The sequence below is a fragment of the Pogoniulus pusillus genome, chromosome 3 (assembly GCF_015220805.1).
Source record: "Pogoniulus pusillus isolate bPogPus1 chromosome 3, bPogPus1.pri, whole genome shotgun sequence".
Lineage (NCBI taxonomy): Eukaryota > Metazoa > Chordata > Aves > Piciformes > Lybiidae > Pogoniulus > Pogoniulus pusillus.
In genome coordinates, this window is record NC_087266.1 from 29,960,535 (window position 1) to 29,975,492 (window position 14,958).

Below are 14,958 nucleotides of genomic sequence, written 5' to 3' on the forward strand. Positions count from 1 at the left end.
AAACTGGCATTTTTTTTTCCAGCAATTCATTTAATTCCTGCTTTCTGCCACCCTTCTCCCTCCCCACCTGCAGGCAAGCAGAGATCTGGGCCTCCCAAGACTACTGTGGCGTGGGTGTTAATGTTGGCTGTCCGTTTTGGCAGCCACTCCTCCTTTCTTCCAGCTCTGTTTTGAAACACAAGTGGTTTTTTTGGTTTTTTTTTTTTTTTGTTGTTTGTTTTTTTTTGGGTTTTTTTTTGTTTTTTTTTTTTTTAAATATTTAACATTCCTGCTCTCTCTCTCTCTCTCTCTCTCTCTCTAGTCACATCAGCACTGCAGCCACCCTAGCAGAAAGCACAGCTATGAGAGGAGGGCAGGTTGGTCTTTACAGCCCAAAGGTTACAGAAATTAAAAACCTTTACTCTGAGAAAAGGTAAAGACTTCAGGAGGGCCAGAGCAAGGCAGGAGGCAAAAATAAGGGAAAAGAGGGCCAAGAGGACTTTGCAAACCATCTCACTTCAACAAAGGGAGCGGAGAGAAAAGTGTCTCTTCAGACCTGGGCTCACCCCTATTTAATAGCATTATGGACTAACACGTAATTCAGACTAAAAGACTAATTCTTTCCTGCAATTTGATGGATATTAGCATCCCAGGTTTTTTTTCTTCTTTAACAATGTATTACATAACATTCTTATACACTAATTACCATCTCATGTCATAGCAATTTTATTAAGAGCTTATACTTACAAATACCCATTCTGAGAGGGTTTCAGTATTCTTTTTTGTCATTTTCTGTGAACTAAGCTTGTTGAAGCACTGGCAACATTGTCTGATGCTGCCTAATGCAGCTTCCAGTAACAAAGAGTCTCTAGACAAAGATCTCTTGCAAGCCCTAAGAGTCAGGCATGGATTATTCTTGCATTTAATCTCAAAGATCTGTAAACATGTAACTTTTAGCACACTATGTTGTGATAAAACACTGGTAAATGCAGCCCTGTTAGGTTCTTGTACCTGCTATAGTTCCAATTCTAGAAGCAATGCCAAGAGAGAGAAATTCATAATGGAAAATTCGTTAACTATCCTGCAGTTAGTGTTTGCTTGTTAATATGGCATCATGTCACCAGGCAAGACCTTCTATCATGAGGTATTTTTCCATATAAATCTGCTAATGCCATCAGGATTGTCCAAATGGGATCATTACCATTAAAAAGATTACACAGTAAGGAAAGTGATTAGGGCAAGTTCTGAGTAGAAGGATTACTAACCACAAGTAGAATCCTGGTACAAATCTCATTCTCTGTATACAAGAAAGGACACAAAACCTTTTAAACATAATTTATATACATTTATGGCTTTATCCAGCAAACTGTCAGGGACTGTTCTCATGTGTCTGTAAAAGGTACATCAAGCACTTTTTTGGAAAATATCCACATATGAATTTTAATTCTGCAATGTGACTAAGTCAGAGCAGTGAAGCGTTGGAGAGCTGTCACAGCACTCCCAAGTAGAACTATCAGTATCGTGCATGCCAATGTCTTGTGATATTGCTGGTTTGTGGAACACCCTCCAAAAAGAGGCCAGTTTTAATGTCGAGTCATTTGCTTTTTTGCTTGCAGAAACCATGTTGCATTTTACATTATGATTACCATAATAATAATAACAACAATAACGAGAACGCCTTCTTTAAAATCAGTCATAAATTAAGGACCCTAGCAATTTCATAATGAAAAAAGGAATTTCAAATCAGTAAAAAAAAAAAGTACTAACATACATCCAGTGGTTTAACAAGTGCAAATTTTATACTGTTTAATAATTGGTCCAATTTTAACTTCTCTTCTTAGGGTTGCTCTGTTGACTTAAGCCAGTATTAAGCAATACAACTTTTGCTTATAAGTGTAGGCAAACTGTCAGTTTATCAAAGAAGAGCTTTCCAATTAACGCATCTAATACTAAACATATATCACATAGCTATAGTATGGAAACAATACATCTTTATATTTAAAATATCTGAACAGCTCTATAATACAACAAACTTTTAATAACAGTACAAACCAGAGAAAAGTCCAAAACAAGGCTGCATAGGTAAGATCATCTGCACAATTCACAAATCAATCATTTACAACAGTTCTGACAAACTAAGTTACTCCAGAAACTTGGTACTTTTACTGTAAAAGGATTTATTACTAGAGGTCACATAATGTTTGTTTTCAAGGCAGACGACATGCCCCTTCACCAAGCACCACAGTATTCCACAGTTACAAATGCAAAACATTAAGAGAGGCACCAACAAAGGTTAAAAAAAAAAAATTTGACCCCACAGCCCAAACCTCTGATTATCTACAACTGCTTTCTCACTATAATTAAAAGGGGCTTCCTACAGACTGATGTAATTAAGGAACAGCTACATTAATCTTATTTATAGATATAAAAGGAAATTAAGAAAATATCTGTATGCAGGAAGTTATACAGTAGCAGTAAATAATAATCAGGAGGTATATTGTTAAATGTAGCATGTTCAGCTGCATCGTCAGGGAGTATAGCGTTAAGTGCCACTTTTTTTTTTTTTTTTCCTTTTTTTTTTTTTTTTTTTTTTTTCCCATGCAGGGGTGAATATTATGAATTTGGCCTCAGCATACCAGTGGCCACTTGGAAGCAAACATTTTTGGGCACTCGGTAGAAAGGAGAATTTTCAGAAACCCATTTGTGACCACTTGCTCCATGCCAGAATTTACCATCACATTTCAGAGACTACAAATTTAATGGTGAAGAGGCTATTAGAGACATTTGCCTGTTAAAGCAAGCAGCTTCACTGAAGCTTCATGCTATGAACATTTCATTTTGCTCAACGGAAGTTCAAAGACCAGTTTCATGCTGGGGGAGATCCTGTATCACAGGACAGTTTAACATCAGGCTCTGGAACTGCCAACTGTAATAGGATATCTAAAAAGTAAGACCAGCAGTAATTAGTAGTGATTTAAGCCCCACAGGGAGCTAAATGCTAGCACATCAATAAATACATTGCAGAGCCTTAGGAAAGTTGTAACAGGATCATTAAATCTATGGCTTGTTACTAAACTTTACTGTATTGGCATATCCTCCATCATACACCACCACTGCAATGAAGATAAGTTTCAGTTGGAACATTTTCCAGTCACATAGACAAAAGAAAAATGAGTGAAAAAATGTTTACTTCTTCCCTTCTTCACTACAGCTAGTCCTAGCACAAAAGCTGTTCATCCTGACAATGCATACAAAAAGCTCTAAGGATTTCTGTAACACAAATGATGCACAGTGAAAGACATGTGGGCCTGTTATCCACACATCCATGAACAACAGAGAGCGTGATTAAAAAAAAACAAAACCATAAATCATTTATCTAAGACTCAATCCTGAAAATGCTCAGGTAGCCATCAGTGTGCCAGCTCCAACAAGAACAAGTGTTTTCAAAGGAACAAGACCTCTCTCATTAATGATCTCACTCCTTCCCAAAGTCCATATATTTGTGTAACTTTGTCACTTACTTATCTTTCTTATTAAACAAAAAAGGAATTGTTTTGTGCTGCATTAAGGTGTCCCATGAGCTTTGGACTCCCACTCAGAAGTAGCACGTTTGCTGCTTCAAACATATTGCATTACAACATCAATGCTAACAAACCCTAAAACTAGTGCTAATTGAGATAAATTAATTTTGTCATTAATTATACTAAGATGGTGAACTTTCTCCAAAAGGTCCTGCTCTTGAGTGCAAACATTATGAGACCTCCACAAAATAAATATAAATGTGAAGCATTGTACAAGCATCTAACAATGAATACTTAACCCTTTGTGGTAGTCAAAGTTAAAATGATAGTAGAAGCAGATGACATTTCTAAAAATGCATATATAAAAGTGATTAAATACTTTTTAAACATAAAGCTGTCTATATTTATACATCCCACAACAACCAAAAAAAAGAAGGGGGGGGGACAGAAATGTTTTGCATTCAAGATCCTTATTAAGTATTTCCTTTATTAGCACTCCCAAGCGCTAGGGAAATTTATAAAAACACATACTTAATCCTGTTAAAATACTGTACAAAATGAAGAAGTTATGAATGCTGCCAGATCTCAGATATTTTTTTAACGTTGTCTATATAACAAAAGTAGACTTTAATTATAAGAAAAATAGCTTGGAAAGTATTAAAAAAAATAGCTTAAGTCCAACAACAAAGTCATTAGTCTAACAATGAAATCCAGATACATCCTTGCATAAATTTACATGAATACAGGTAGTTTATCAAATGGCATTTAACATACTGTTTGCTTTGAATAGTCAGTGAGTTTAGTAGGATCATATTTACCAGGCTATTTTGTTCCCATATGAAATGTGAGGCAATTTTGAGTAAGATAATGCAGCTCATACTACTGCAAGGCAAGTCCACAGTTATCTCAATTCATCAAAACACAGGTAACATCAGCGAAGGTTAAACTTACTTAGGGCATGAGATCATCACAGTATTCTTACAAAAGTTTATAAACATTTCCTGGACCAAAACAGATAGTCTTAAAAAACAATTCTTCTACAGATCATACTGTACAAAACCGAAAGCACAACATGATGTAAGTAAGAGTCTTTGCTGCGATTATATGGCATAGTGAATTTGGCACTTCAGAGTAATGAAATTTCAAATGGCACAGTTCTTATCTACAGCAGCATATAACCTGCAAACCTTGGGCAAACATCCTGTAGAGGAAAACACTGTCTGCTGCCAACTCCGATGAAAGGAAGAAAAAAAGATAAAGGAAAAAAAAAGACCCCCAAAAAAGCTAGTGTATGTGCACAGCTTTGTCAAGAAAATTCTAAAGGAAGGTGAAGGACATCTTTGTACTGCTTTTCTCAGTTCCTGCTGTCAGACAAGTCTGGAGAATTTAACTGTAGCCTGGGAATGAAATAAAATAAAAAAAAGAAACAACAAAAAGAACAAATTAACATTCATTCCAAAAGATTAAACCTATTAAAATATGCTCAAACTAGCTTTAAGATATCTTAAATAAGGATAAAAATATTCATTAACTGCTAGTTACCATCAAGTTTTTTTGTTTAAAATCTTAATGGCAAAACATTAATGCTTCACATGAAGTAGCACAAGTTGGTATATGATGCTAATGTCTGGTGCAATCCTGATTTTTAAATTAACAAAGGACTGGAAAGTGACTGACTGTAATAGAGGTACTTCATGTGCCAACACAGATGACCAGCCAGATTTTAAGCATTTTGTCATGTCTTTTCCTAATTTCTCAGATTTATTATAAAATGCACAGCTTACCTCCTACTACATCCTAGCCTGACACCCAACTGTGTGTGGTTGTCTTTACGCTGTGCTGAAAACTTTGGTTAGGCAATATGCTGTCAAAGTTAAAATCTAACGTTTCTCCATCCATGAGGTCATTACGGATAATCGACTCCATGTCACAGTCCAACCGTTCAATTAACATGTCATCTAAGTCACTAGGAAGTTTCTCCTGGTGGAGGGAAACAATTCCCACCCTTCCATAGCCATTGCAGCTGTTAACAGGGGCATATGGGTTCATAGCATTCATCTGCACTGGATGACTCATAGGCACTTGTAATGAAGTCTTCACTGTCGACAAGCGATTTAGACCTGACGTGTGTGACATGGTGTTCACCGTGTGTGACAAGGCACGACCATTAACCGCAGGTGTTGGCTGGTTATGTCCTTGGTGAGGGCGGGTATTAGGGTTCATCATTTTGTTGTGAGGCAGTTGATTACCATAAGTTGGCATCACCGAGTTACTAACCATCAGCACACTTTGGCCCAGTGCCCTGCCACCAGCCTGGGAAACACCAGTGTCTACTGGTGCCAAGATATCACTGTGTGGTGGAGAATCGGAAGTCAGTAACTCCTTCAGAAGCCCTGCAGGGCAGTTATATTGGTTCATTGATCCATAGCTTGATTTACTGTCTTGAAGAGCCTGCATAGGAATCTGGGGCAAAGAGTTCATGCTAGCTTGAGCATATGTAAATTTCCTGTAGTCAGGACTTGGTGAACCTATACTTGTAGTCGAGGAGGCAAATGAGTAACCTGGTGTCTGTTGCATCAAGGTAGCAGATGAAGACTGGGTTGACACAGTCATTGATGTATTAGGTGATAAGAGATTAAGGTTATCCAAAAGATTTTCCATGTTCTCAGAATTACTCATCTCTGATAGGCTGGGTAGAGTAGAAGTCATTTTAGTGGCTGATGATGGGTATACCATGGAGTGCACATCCCCATCACCAAGATCATCTTGCTCTGGCAAAATAGGAGACAGTCTTCCACTAATTGTACTAGCATTAGAGCTAGTTCTAGGTCGAAATGTACTCCAGTTATCAAAGTCATCATTACTGTGGGAGCTGGGACTTGCAGGCCACTTCGAGAACTGCGATCCAGGGCTGTCACCGTTTCCCTCTTGACCAGACTGAAGCGATGCTTTTTTCTTGGCAGCTCTCCCTCTGCTTTTGGCAAATTTGCTGTTGTTATCCATGGATGCTGCTCGCCTCCTAGGAGATTTGCCACTCTTTCCTCCTTCAGGATTGAGCACCCACCAGGAACTCTTCCCTGTTCCCTCATTCTGCACTCTGATGAACTTGCTGTGCAGAGACAGGTTGTGACGGATTGAATTCTGTAAAACAAAAGTAAGGTGTAAGAAATGAAGAACACACACATCTTTTATGGTGTACTAATCTTTGTCTTTGCAAACATACTCTTGATCTGTTAGAAAACATAGGGGTAATCATGAAATAGGAAAGTCTGCCAGTCTAGAAACATCTTTCATCAGCTCACCACTCAGAACTGGCTGAAAAAAGCTTGATTTATATAAAATACTGAAGGAGCTGTTCTGAAATAGGAATTTCTCATAAAAGAGACAAGAACAAGAGTAAGACTGAAGATCATCTTCTCAGTTTCACTCTAAGAAGCTGAACCTGATTGCACTTCAGGGATATGTTTGGAGGTATTTCTTGCAAAGTTCAGGCATGCTAGATTCTGTTTTTATAATGGGTCCTCATCTTGCGCATCTCTAAATCTTGACAGTGTGCCAGCCTGTGCGTACTGCCACTGAGTACTAGTGAGACTACTCGTGTTACGTGAGAAAACATATGAAAAAAAACCAGTTGATGATTAAGTTCTAATTTTTAAAAACAAACATACAACTGCTTTTGCTGTATTTCCCAACCCAGAGTGCTGCCTGGGACAGCAGTATCTCCAAAAATTCCTTCTTTCACCTTCTCTGTTCTACCTTTCCTTCTGCGTACTTCTGCCCTCCCAAATATGACTATCTTTCCTATTGCTGATACATCCAGCTAAGATCATAAGGAAACATGTCATGTGAAAACAATCATCTCATGGGGCATGGCTCAAAACTGATACAACAGGCTCAATTTTCCAGCAAGGGCCACAATATGTTGAAGACCACAGACAACCAACCAGCCCATGCAGGTATGGCCACCTGCAGAGCTCAATAGGAATCCTGGGATCAAAAGAGGAGACCCTCAAAAGATTAGGGCACGCAATGTCTTATGGGCACCAATATCTTGGGACTATCCCCACAGGAGCGCAGCTTTACTCAGTTTAAAAAAGGCTTCACTTGAACTTAAGAAAAAAAATTCTTTACTTTGAGGGTGATGAAGCACTGAAACAGGCTGCCCAGAGAGGCTGCGGAGTCTCCTTCTCTGGAGACTTTCAAAACCTGCCTGAATGCATTCCTGTGCAATCTGATCTAGGCATACCTATGTTAACAATGGAGCTGGACTAGATGATCTCCAAGAGGTCCCTTCCAACTCCTACCATTCTGTGATTCTGTGACAGCAGAACATGGCCTCATGGCAGCTCATTGTTCAACCAGCACAACAAGGACTCACAGTATCACAGTATCACCAAGGTTGGAAGAGACCTCACAGATCATCAAGTCCAACCCTTTACCACAGTGCCCAAGGCTAGACCATGGCACCAAGTGCCACATCCAACCTTGCCTTGAACTGCCCCAGGGACGACGACTCCACCACCCCCCCAGGCAGCCCATTCCAGTGCCCAATGACTCTCTCAGTGAAGAACTTTCTCCTCACCTCGAGCCGAAATTTCCCCTGGCGCAGCCTGAGGCTGTGTCCTCTTGTTCTGGAGCTGGCCACCTGAGAGAAGAGAGCAACCTCCCCCTGGCCACAACCACCCCTCAGGTAGTTGTAGACAGCAATAAGGTCACCCCTGAGCCTCCTCTTCTCCAGGCTAAACAACCCCAGCTCCCTCAGCCTCTCCTCGTAGGGCTTGTGCTCGAGGCCTCTCACCAGCCTCGTCGCCCTTCTCTGGACACGCTCAAGCATCTCAGTGTCCTTCCTAGGAAGGACTCAAACTGTATGCCTAACCTCAGAATCCTTTCCAACCTCTTCCTCTCTGCCAAAGACCCATCTTTAACAAATTATCCCAGTTAAACAAATATCAGCAACAATCTGAGTGTTTCCTTATTCAATTTTGAAAGGAAGACATTCTCATATTAATTAATTAACACAGGACTACCTCTTCACTGCAGGTAACCCTGCAATCAAAATCTCATCATCCATCCAGCTACAGGGTATTAGTGAAGACCTTGAAATTTCATTTTTACCAGGTGTAGCTAACACATCAGAAGAATAAGCCCCAAAATCCATCTTTGAACTTGCCCACAGCTCCAAAGATCAACCAGGAAGCCTTGTGAGGTCAGCCTGGCACAGCCTGTTGTTTTCACTCAAGCACCACAGCCAAATCCCCATCTGACACAAGTCCAGTTCTAGAAATGTCGCAAGAATATTGCTCTGCATGTCCCTTGATTAAAAAAACTCCTGCACCAGACCAGTTTTTTTTTTTTTTTTTACTGTATTTTGTAAACATAGCCGGGCTGGCTCAGGCTTAGTGTTTACTATCAAAATAGGCATATCAAACACACAACACATCAGGCAGAGAAAAGACCGTGCTAAGGCTCAGTTCCGTCTTCTCTGAAACAGAAGTGTTAAATATTTAAGAAATCACTGCTATTCCTTAGTCATCAAAAATGTTATAATCTGGTATTATTGTACTGAGGACATCTGAGGTCGCTCTTTGAGTAACAGAGCTGTCTCATAACTCTGCCAGCAATGGAAAAAAAAAAATTTCCTAACAGGAAAAGGTTTGTGGCCCAGAGCTTGTTACATAAATTCCTGTTTTTCACACAGCCAGCAGGACATTAAAGAAGCTATGATTTACTGACTTGGAAAAGTGTTGAAGAGGTAAATCTTGTGAAAATATGCACTGCTGTTAATGATGTTGTGTCTACAAATCTTTACCAGATGCAAACATAACCTGACGAAAACGTATAGTTTCAGAGGTGGATCTTGGCAGCTGGAGATGCAGGGCAGCCGTCACTGGCCCAGGCACTTCGTCGCACCACTGGCCCCAGCATGCTGCGAGGTGCCTTCAGCTGTGGCTTTGAGTGCGATGTTGAAGCAAAGCCTCCCAAAACCTTGTCTGAATGATGCGAAAAGCATGCCATCACATTTGGAGGCGAGTTTCTGCACAGCGGCACCACATGCTACATTGCTTTGAAAGCATCTGAGCTGGAATGTTATCAAAACCTTGTCAGGACCACAGCAGGGCTGCTGCCACCTGTGGGGTGTCCCCTGGGATTCAGTTTCTGCCCTTCAGATGAAGTGCAGAGAGCCTCCGCTCCTGTTAGGTCTGCAAATCGACTTCATACCACACTTCATTCAGCATATGAACTGGGAACTGCAGGCTTGCTTATCCACATACTCGTGGATTTAAAAGCCAAAACATACAAACTCAATATCTGCTAGAAACTACGCGATTAGAACATACCAGCTAACTACACTGGTGAAGCCAAGAAAACTATTCCTTTGAATATACACGTTTAAAAGTCAGCTGCATTTCCAACATTTCCTACCACCAAATTACACTGCTGCAAAAGTGTCCTGGCTTGCTGCTATTTTATACAACAAAATAAAAATCCAAAACTGCTTTATGTTTTAAAATAATTAAAGAAATATGTGTCTCAACCATTTAATTCCTGAGTGCAAGTAGCTCTCCTGATACTTAATACTGTATTTGCATTTAAACCTGTGATATCCATACTGAAACATGCGACTTAACTGGACTGATTGATGAAAAAATCTCCATTACAATTAAAGATAAGACATTTAATTATCTTCCAGTAAATTGTTTTGGTGTTTTCCTGAAGAGAACATTCAAATACTCAATCGCTTTGTTAAATTTGACATCACTGTAGGCCTGTACTTACTGAAGCAAGACCATGACAGTCATGCTGGTCATCTTTCCTCCTTCATGTCCCAGTCTTCAAGAGTATACAAAGGAGAGGAAAGCAGAGCAGAGGTCCTGTTGCATAGCTCCTATTTAACCCCTTTGCAAACCCCCTCTACTGATCTAACTGGATCTGTGAGTAACTAGGGAGCTGCAAAACCCAAACTTTGTAAAAGCACCTACAAGTGCCCATGGTTTCTCCAACCTGCATACGCTCACACTCGGGCACAGGCAACACCCTTTCAGCCACAGTGCTGCAACAGCCACCAAAGGAATGAAGGCAACAGCTGACACATTTTACAAAAAAAAGTGGATTTGCTATCAGGGTGCATATGCTGATGGTATTGTGTCAAGAGTTAGGGGTGTGTCAGGCACTAAATGAGTGAGAGATGCTACCAGCACCTCTCCCAACCCAGGACATATTGCAGCAAAGCATACCATGGTACTGCAGAAAATAAGATTTGTTAGTAACTAGTAACAAAGACAAAAAGAGTTGGCCTTTGGAGGCAAAAGCAGCCATAACAAAGTGGTAGACCATAAAAGCAGGATTGCTTCCATAGTACACAGGTCAAGCATTACTATTAAAATTAAACAGCCTAGTGACTGTGCATCCATTTTTTCATTCAGAAGATGTCTCAGCTGTTCACTGTTTCCTACACCTCATACAAACAGACAGTTCACACATGTTGCTAGTCAGCTTGCACGGCCATTAGCTGAAATACAGTCATAGAATCAACCAGGTTGGAAGAGACCTCCAAGATCATCCAGTCCAACCTAGCACTCAGCCCTACACAATCAACCAGACCATGGCACTAAAGTGTCTCGTCCAGTCTTTTCTTGAACACTTCCAGGGACAGTGACTCCACCACCTCCCTGGGCAGCCCATTCCAATGGCAAATCACTCTCTCTGTGAAGAACTTCCTCCTAATATCCAGCCTATACCTCCCCCAACACAACTTGAGACTGTGTCCCCTTGTTCTGTTGCTGATTGCCTGGCAGAAGAGACCGACTCCCACCTGGCTACAGCTTCCATTCAGGTAGTTGTAGATAGCAATGAGATTACCCTTGAGTCTTCTCTTCTCCAGGCTAAACAACCCCAGCAAAATATACGCTAGCAAATACACACTGGGCACAGTATCTGACTGTGGATCTCATATCTCTCCAGGGACTATATGAAATGGACTTGGAAGATGGAATCATCTTTTGTGGAATACAACAGTCAAGACTAGTTCTGTTGTAGCCGCCTAAGATAATGACAATTTAAAAAAAAGAAAGAGAGAGAAAAGAGGAGATTCCTTATTTATTTATTTTAACTGATAGTTGGAGACTATTGTAATAGAAGCATGGTGACTCTATGGCAGGTCCAGATATTCCACTCACCCTCTTCATGGAGCCCCAATGGCAAGCATTAATCTAGAAAGAAGCTATTAAAAAACTCCTAGGAGAGGATACAAAGGACAGAAGTTCACCAGCAGATGTGCTCCTTCATTATTAACAGCCAAACAGCAGCCACAGGGGCTAACCAATGGTAAATGGCACTCTGTAGCATCTATCCAAGGTTAAGCTAGACCATGCCTGGAGAAATAGGCAGGGTCTTCTTGGAAACTTAAACTGCCTGCATCCACTTTCCTGTGATTTCCAACCATCCTGTCAAACTTGCAGGAGCGGAGCGAGGAGGCTAAGTAGGAAAGAACACTGATAGTCCCAGAAGCATCAGAATTTCCTTCAGTACAACAGTCTGTTGTAAGGCAATCCTGTGTGTCTTACTTAATATCTATAAGACACAGGAAGTTCAGATGCAGATGCTCCATACAGAGCTTGGGTTTGCCTAAGAACTAGTGTGAAACACTCAAAAGCCTCAACAGATAGCCCATTTGTCCACAAAGACTCTTAGCTGCATTTCTCTCTCAAAAGGGTTCATGATAGTACAGTGTGCAACACAACTGCACATCTGTCTGCTTGCAGTGTCAGAGACTTCAAACGCTAATGAAATGGCTATCTTTGCCACCCAATTGTATAATTCTTTGATTGCAGCTCACAAACCTTCCCTGTCGCCAGATAAGAGCACAAACAAAAAGCGTGTTACTTTGCCTCAGGTCAAAGAGTCGTATTTCGAAGATGCTGGCAATTTGCCATCTGCAGCTGCACGAAGCTGGAAGGGCAGGATTTCCTCCCGAACAGGTCATGCTTTTTTGGGTCCTTTGTTCTTGAGGGGGTGCTTTTGTCTGACTTGATTTTTGTCCTGCACTGTTACACGGCTAAGAAGTGTCCCCCACAAAAGGTGCAGAAATACTTCAATCTTACTAGAAAAGGCCCTTGCACTGATTCTTTGTGCTTTTCATTATGTTTGGTGGCACAGCTAGTGTTTTTGCCAGATCAGCACTCATGAAAGACCAGCTCCAAACATATTGATAGTTTCATAAACTGTTTCATTTCATCAGCTATCAGCAATGCATCCCTTCCTCCATTCATGAACGTTATCACTATATGGCTATACATCTCTCACGCACAGAAGGGTGTCTTCTGTGTCCACATGTCAGTAGCACTCATTTAATTCCTGCACATCCTGCAGTTAATTTCACAGATTTATACTCTTATATGCTTCCTTCTTATAGCTGTATTAGACTGAAAAACTTTGAACACTAAAAAGGTTTGGTCATTCTCCAGGTTGCATCTTAATGCCACACGTGGCACCAGAGACAGGATAGTATTTCACAACCACTGAAGCTTTCTCCTGCAGAACACGGTATGCAGAAAACACAAGCACAGCACCAGATGCTGAGGTTTAAGGAACTCTGCTATGCATACTTACATGTCAGAACTGGCCACTCTACTGACATGTATTTGAGTAATCCCCAGTTGCTACCGCCAAACACCATCTCCTTCATTCTAGGTAAACTTTTTTGATGCACTTTTCCATAATTGCAATTTGGACATTTCTACTAAGATGGTAACATTCTTCCCTACACAGGCATTTTAAGAAAATGAGTTTAAAAAACCCATAAACAAGGTAAAGCATAGTATAAGAATTATATACACAGAGCAAACACACACCTGGATACTGTTCCATGTGTGATAACCCCAACCAAAACTACTTATGTTCACCCATATGTTTTGTGTACCTCCAAGAGAGACAGAGCCACACTTATGTCAAAGATCACCTACAACAGTGCAAATAATCCATGTTATAACACTACATTTATTTCCCTAACCACAGTACAGGCATAATACAGTACCAACACAGCTTACATCAAGTATATAAACATTTGCTAGCATTTTAAAGCCAAGGAAACTAAGTGACACTGATTAGAAAACACAACAGACGAAGATGCATATGAAAACTCTGAGATATTTTAAAAGGATTTTTCAAATGGAACTTCCTCCCTCTCTGGTAAAATTATCAGGAAAGCCAAGGCAGCCAACAGGTTTATCCAAAATCTGTTGGTTTTCAGGGGTGATAGAAAGGCAACAAGAAGGCAGCAAAACATTACCAAAACAAAACAAACAAACAAAAAGGAGAGACCAAACAGCCATTAGGATCAGACAAATGTTGTGCAGTATAGAAAATAATGGAAGAAATAAACAACATATGAAAACAATTCAAAGACAGCATGGATAACTACATATAGATTCATAGAGTGCACTGGCCTTTAGAGTATGTGATGGTTTAGACAAATCCTAATACTGCCTTTATGAAACTGATGCTGTAGCCTCCCTATTCCAACAGCTGGAAAGCAGGTGTTTGACAAATATAAAGGTTCTATACTGGTAGGTAAACATTTCTGTTTTCCACAAATACAGAACATAGATAAGTGTGTGTGTATATATATATATATATATATATATGCAGATATAGCTTAGCTTATAATTATTAAGTTTTTCACTAGTGACACAGGACACCAACACCGAGGTCTCACTGAAAAGGAACATTTCAAAGTCAAGATGTCCTTATAACTGGGGTGTCTTTTCCTCCCTCTTTAAGGACTCTCAGAAATCTGACCTTTGCAAACAGCCTGTGCTGCAAGTATCTCAGTAAAAAAAAAATCAGTAAAGCTCTAGGAGAGCACATGCATAACTTGGGTGCCCTGACATCAGTCCCAGGCACTATCACAGAAAAGCTGATAAATTATTCAGTTAATAAACCATCAGAGGTAAGGGGTATAGTGAATGTACTTTAAAACCAGTGCCACAGAATATAGGCTAACAAGTGTACAAAAAAAATACAGCTTTTTTTGTTTGTTTGTTTGTTTAAGAAAGGTAAGCGAGAGAACACCTGCAGGTATGTCAATGTCACAATCAAATGTGACTACACACCACTGCTTAGGTGTGCCCAGCAAAGGGATTTAAATCATTAAAATGACTTGTAGTGCAATAAGCCCTAAGGACAGCTGCTGCCTTGTAAAAGGCAGGTGAGTTTTCTCACAGTTATTCACGCAGTAAGTGGGAATGCAGCTGTCCAAGGGACGCAAGCACTACAGCAGGGGTAACAAGTTTGAGGCAAAGCTGCTCTTAAACACAGAGCACAAGCAGATTACTGCAAGGAAATATGAACCACAATTACATGCAAAGTGTATTTAAATAAATAAATAAAAACATAGAGTAGTAAAGTAGCAGTTCATCCATACAATGCCAGAATGACTAATAGCTTAACATTTTATTCT

At 40.1% G+C, this 14,958-nt stretch overlaps 1 protein-coding gene across 1 annotated transcript in view; it reads right to left on the reverse strand.

Moving 5' to 3' along the window:
- Nucleotides 1-681: 681 nt before the first annotated feature.
- FOXO1 (forkhead box O1) overlaps nt 682-14,958 on the reverse strand; it is a 67,794-nt gene continuing 53,517 nt past the window's right edge. Inside the window, 2 exon segments of the mRNA XM_064173567.1 lie at nt 682-4,897; nt 5,285-6,641. Coding sequence (XP_064029637.1) covers nt 5,298-6,641 — 1,344 coding nt within the window. The 3' untranslated portion in view covers nt 682-4,897; nt 5,285-5,297.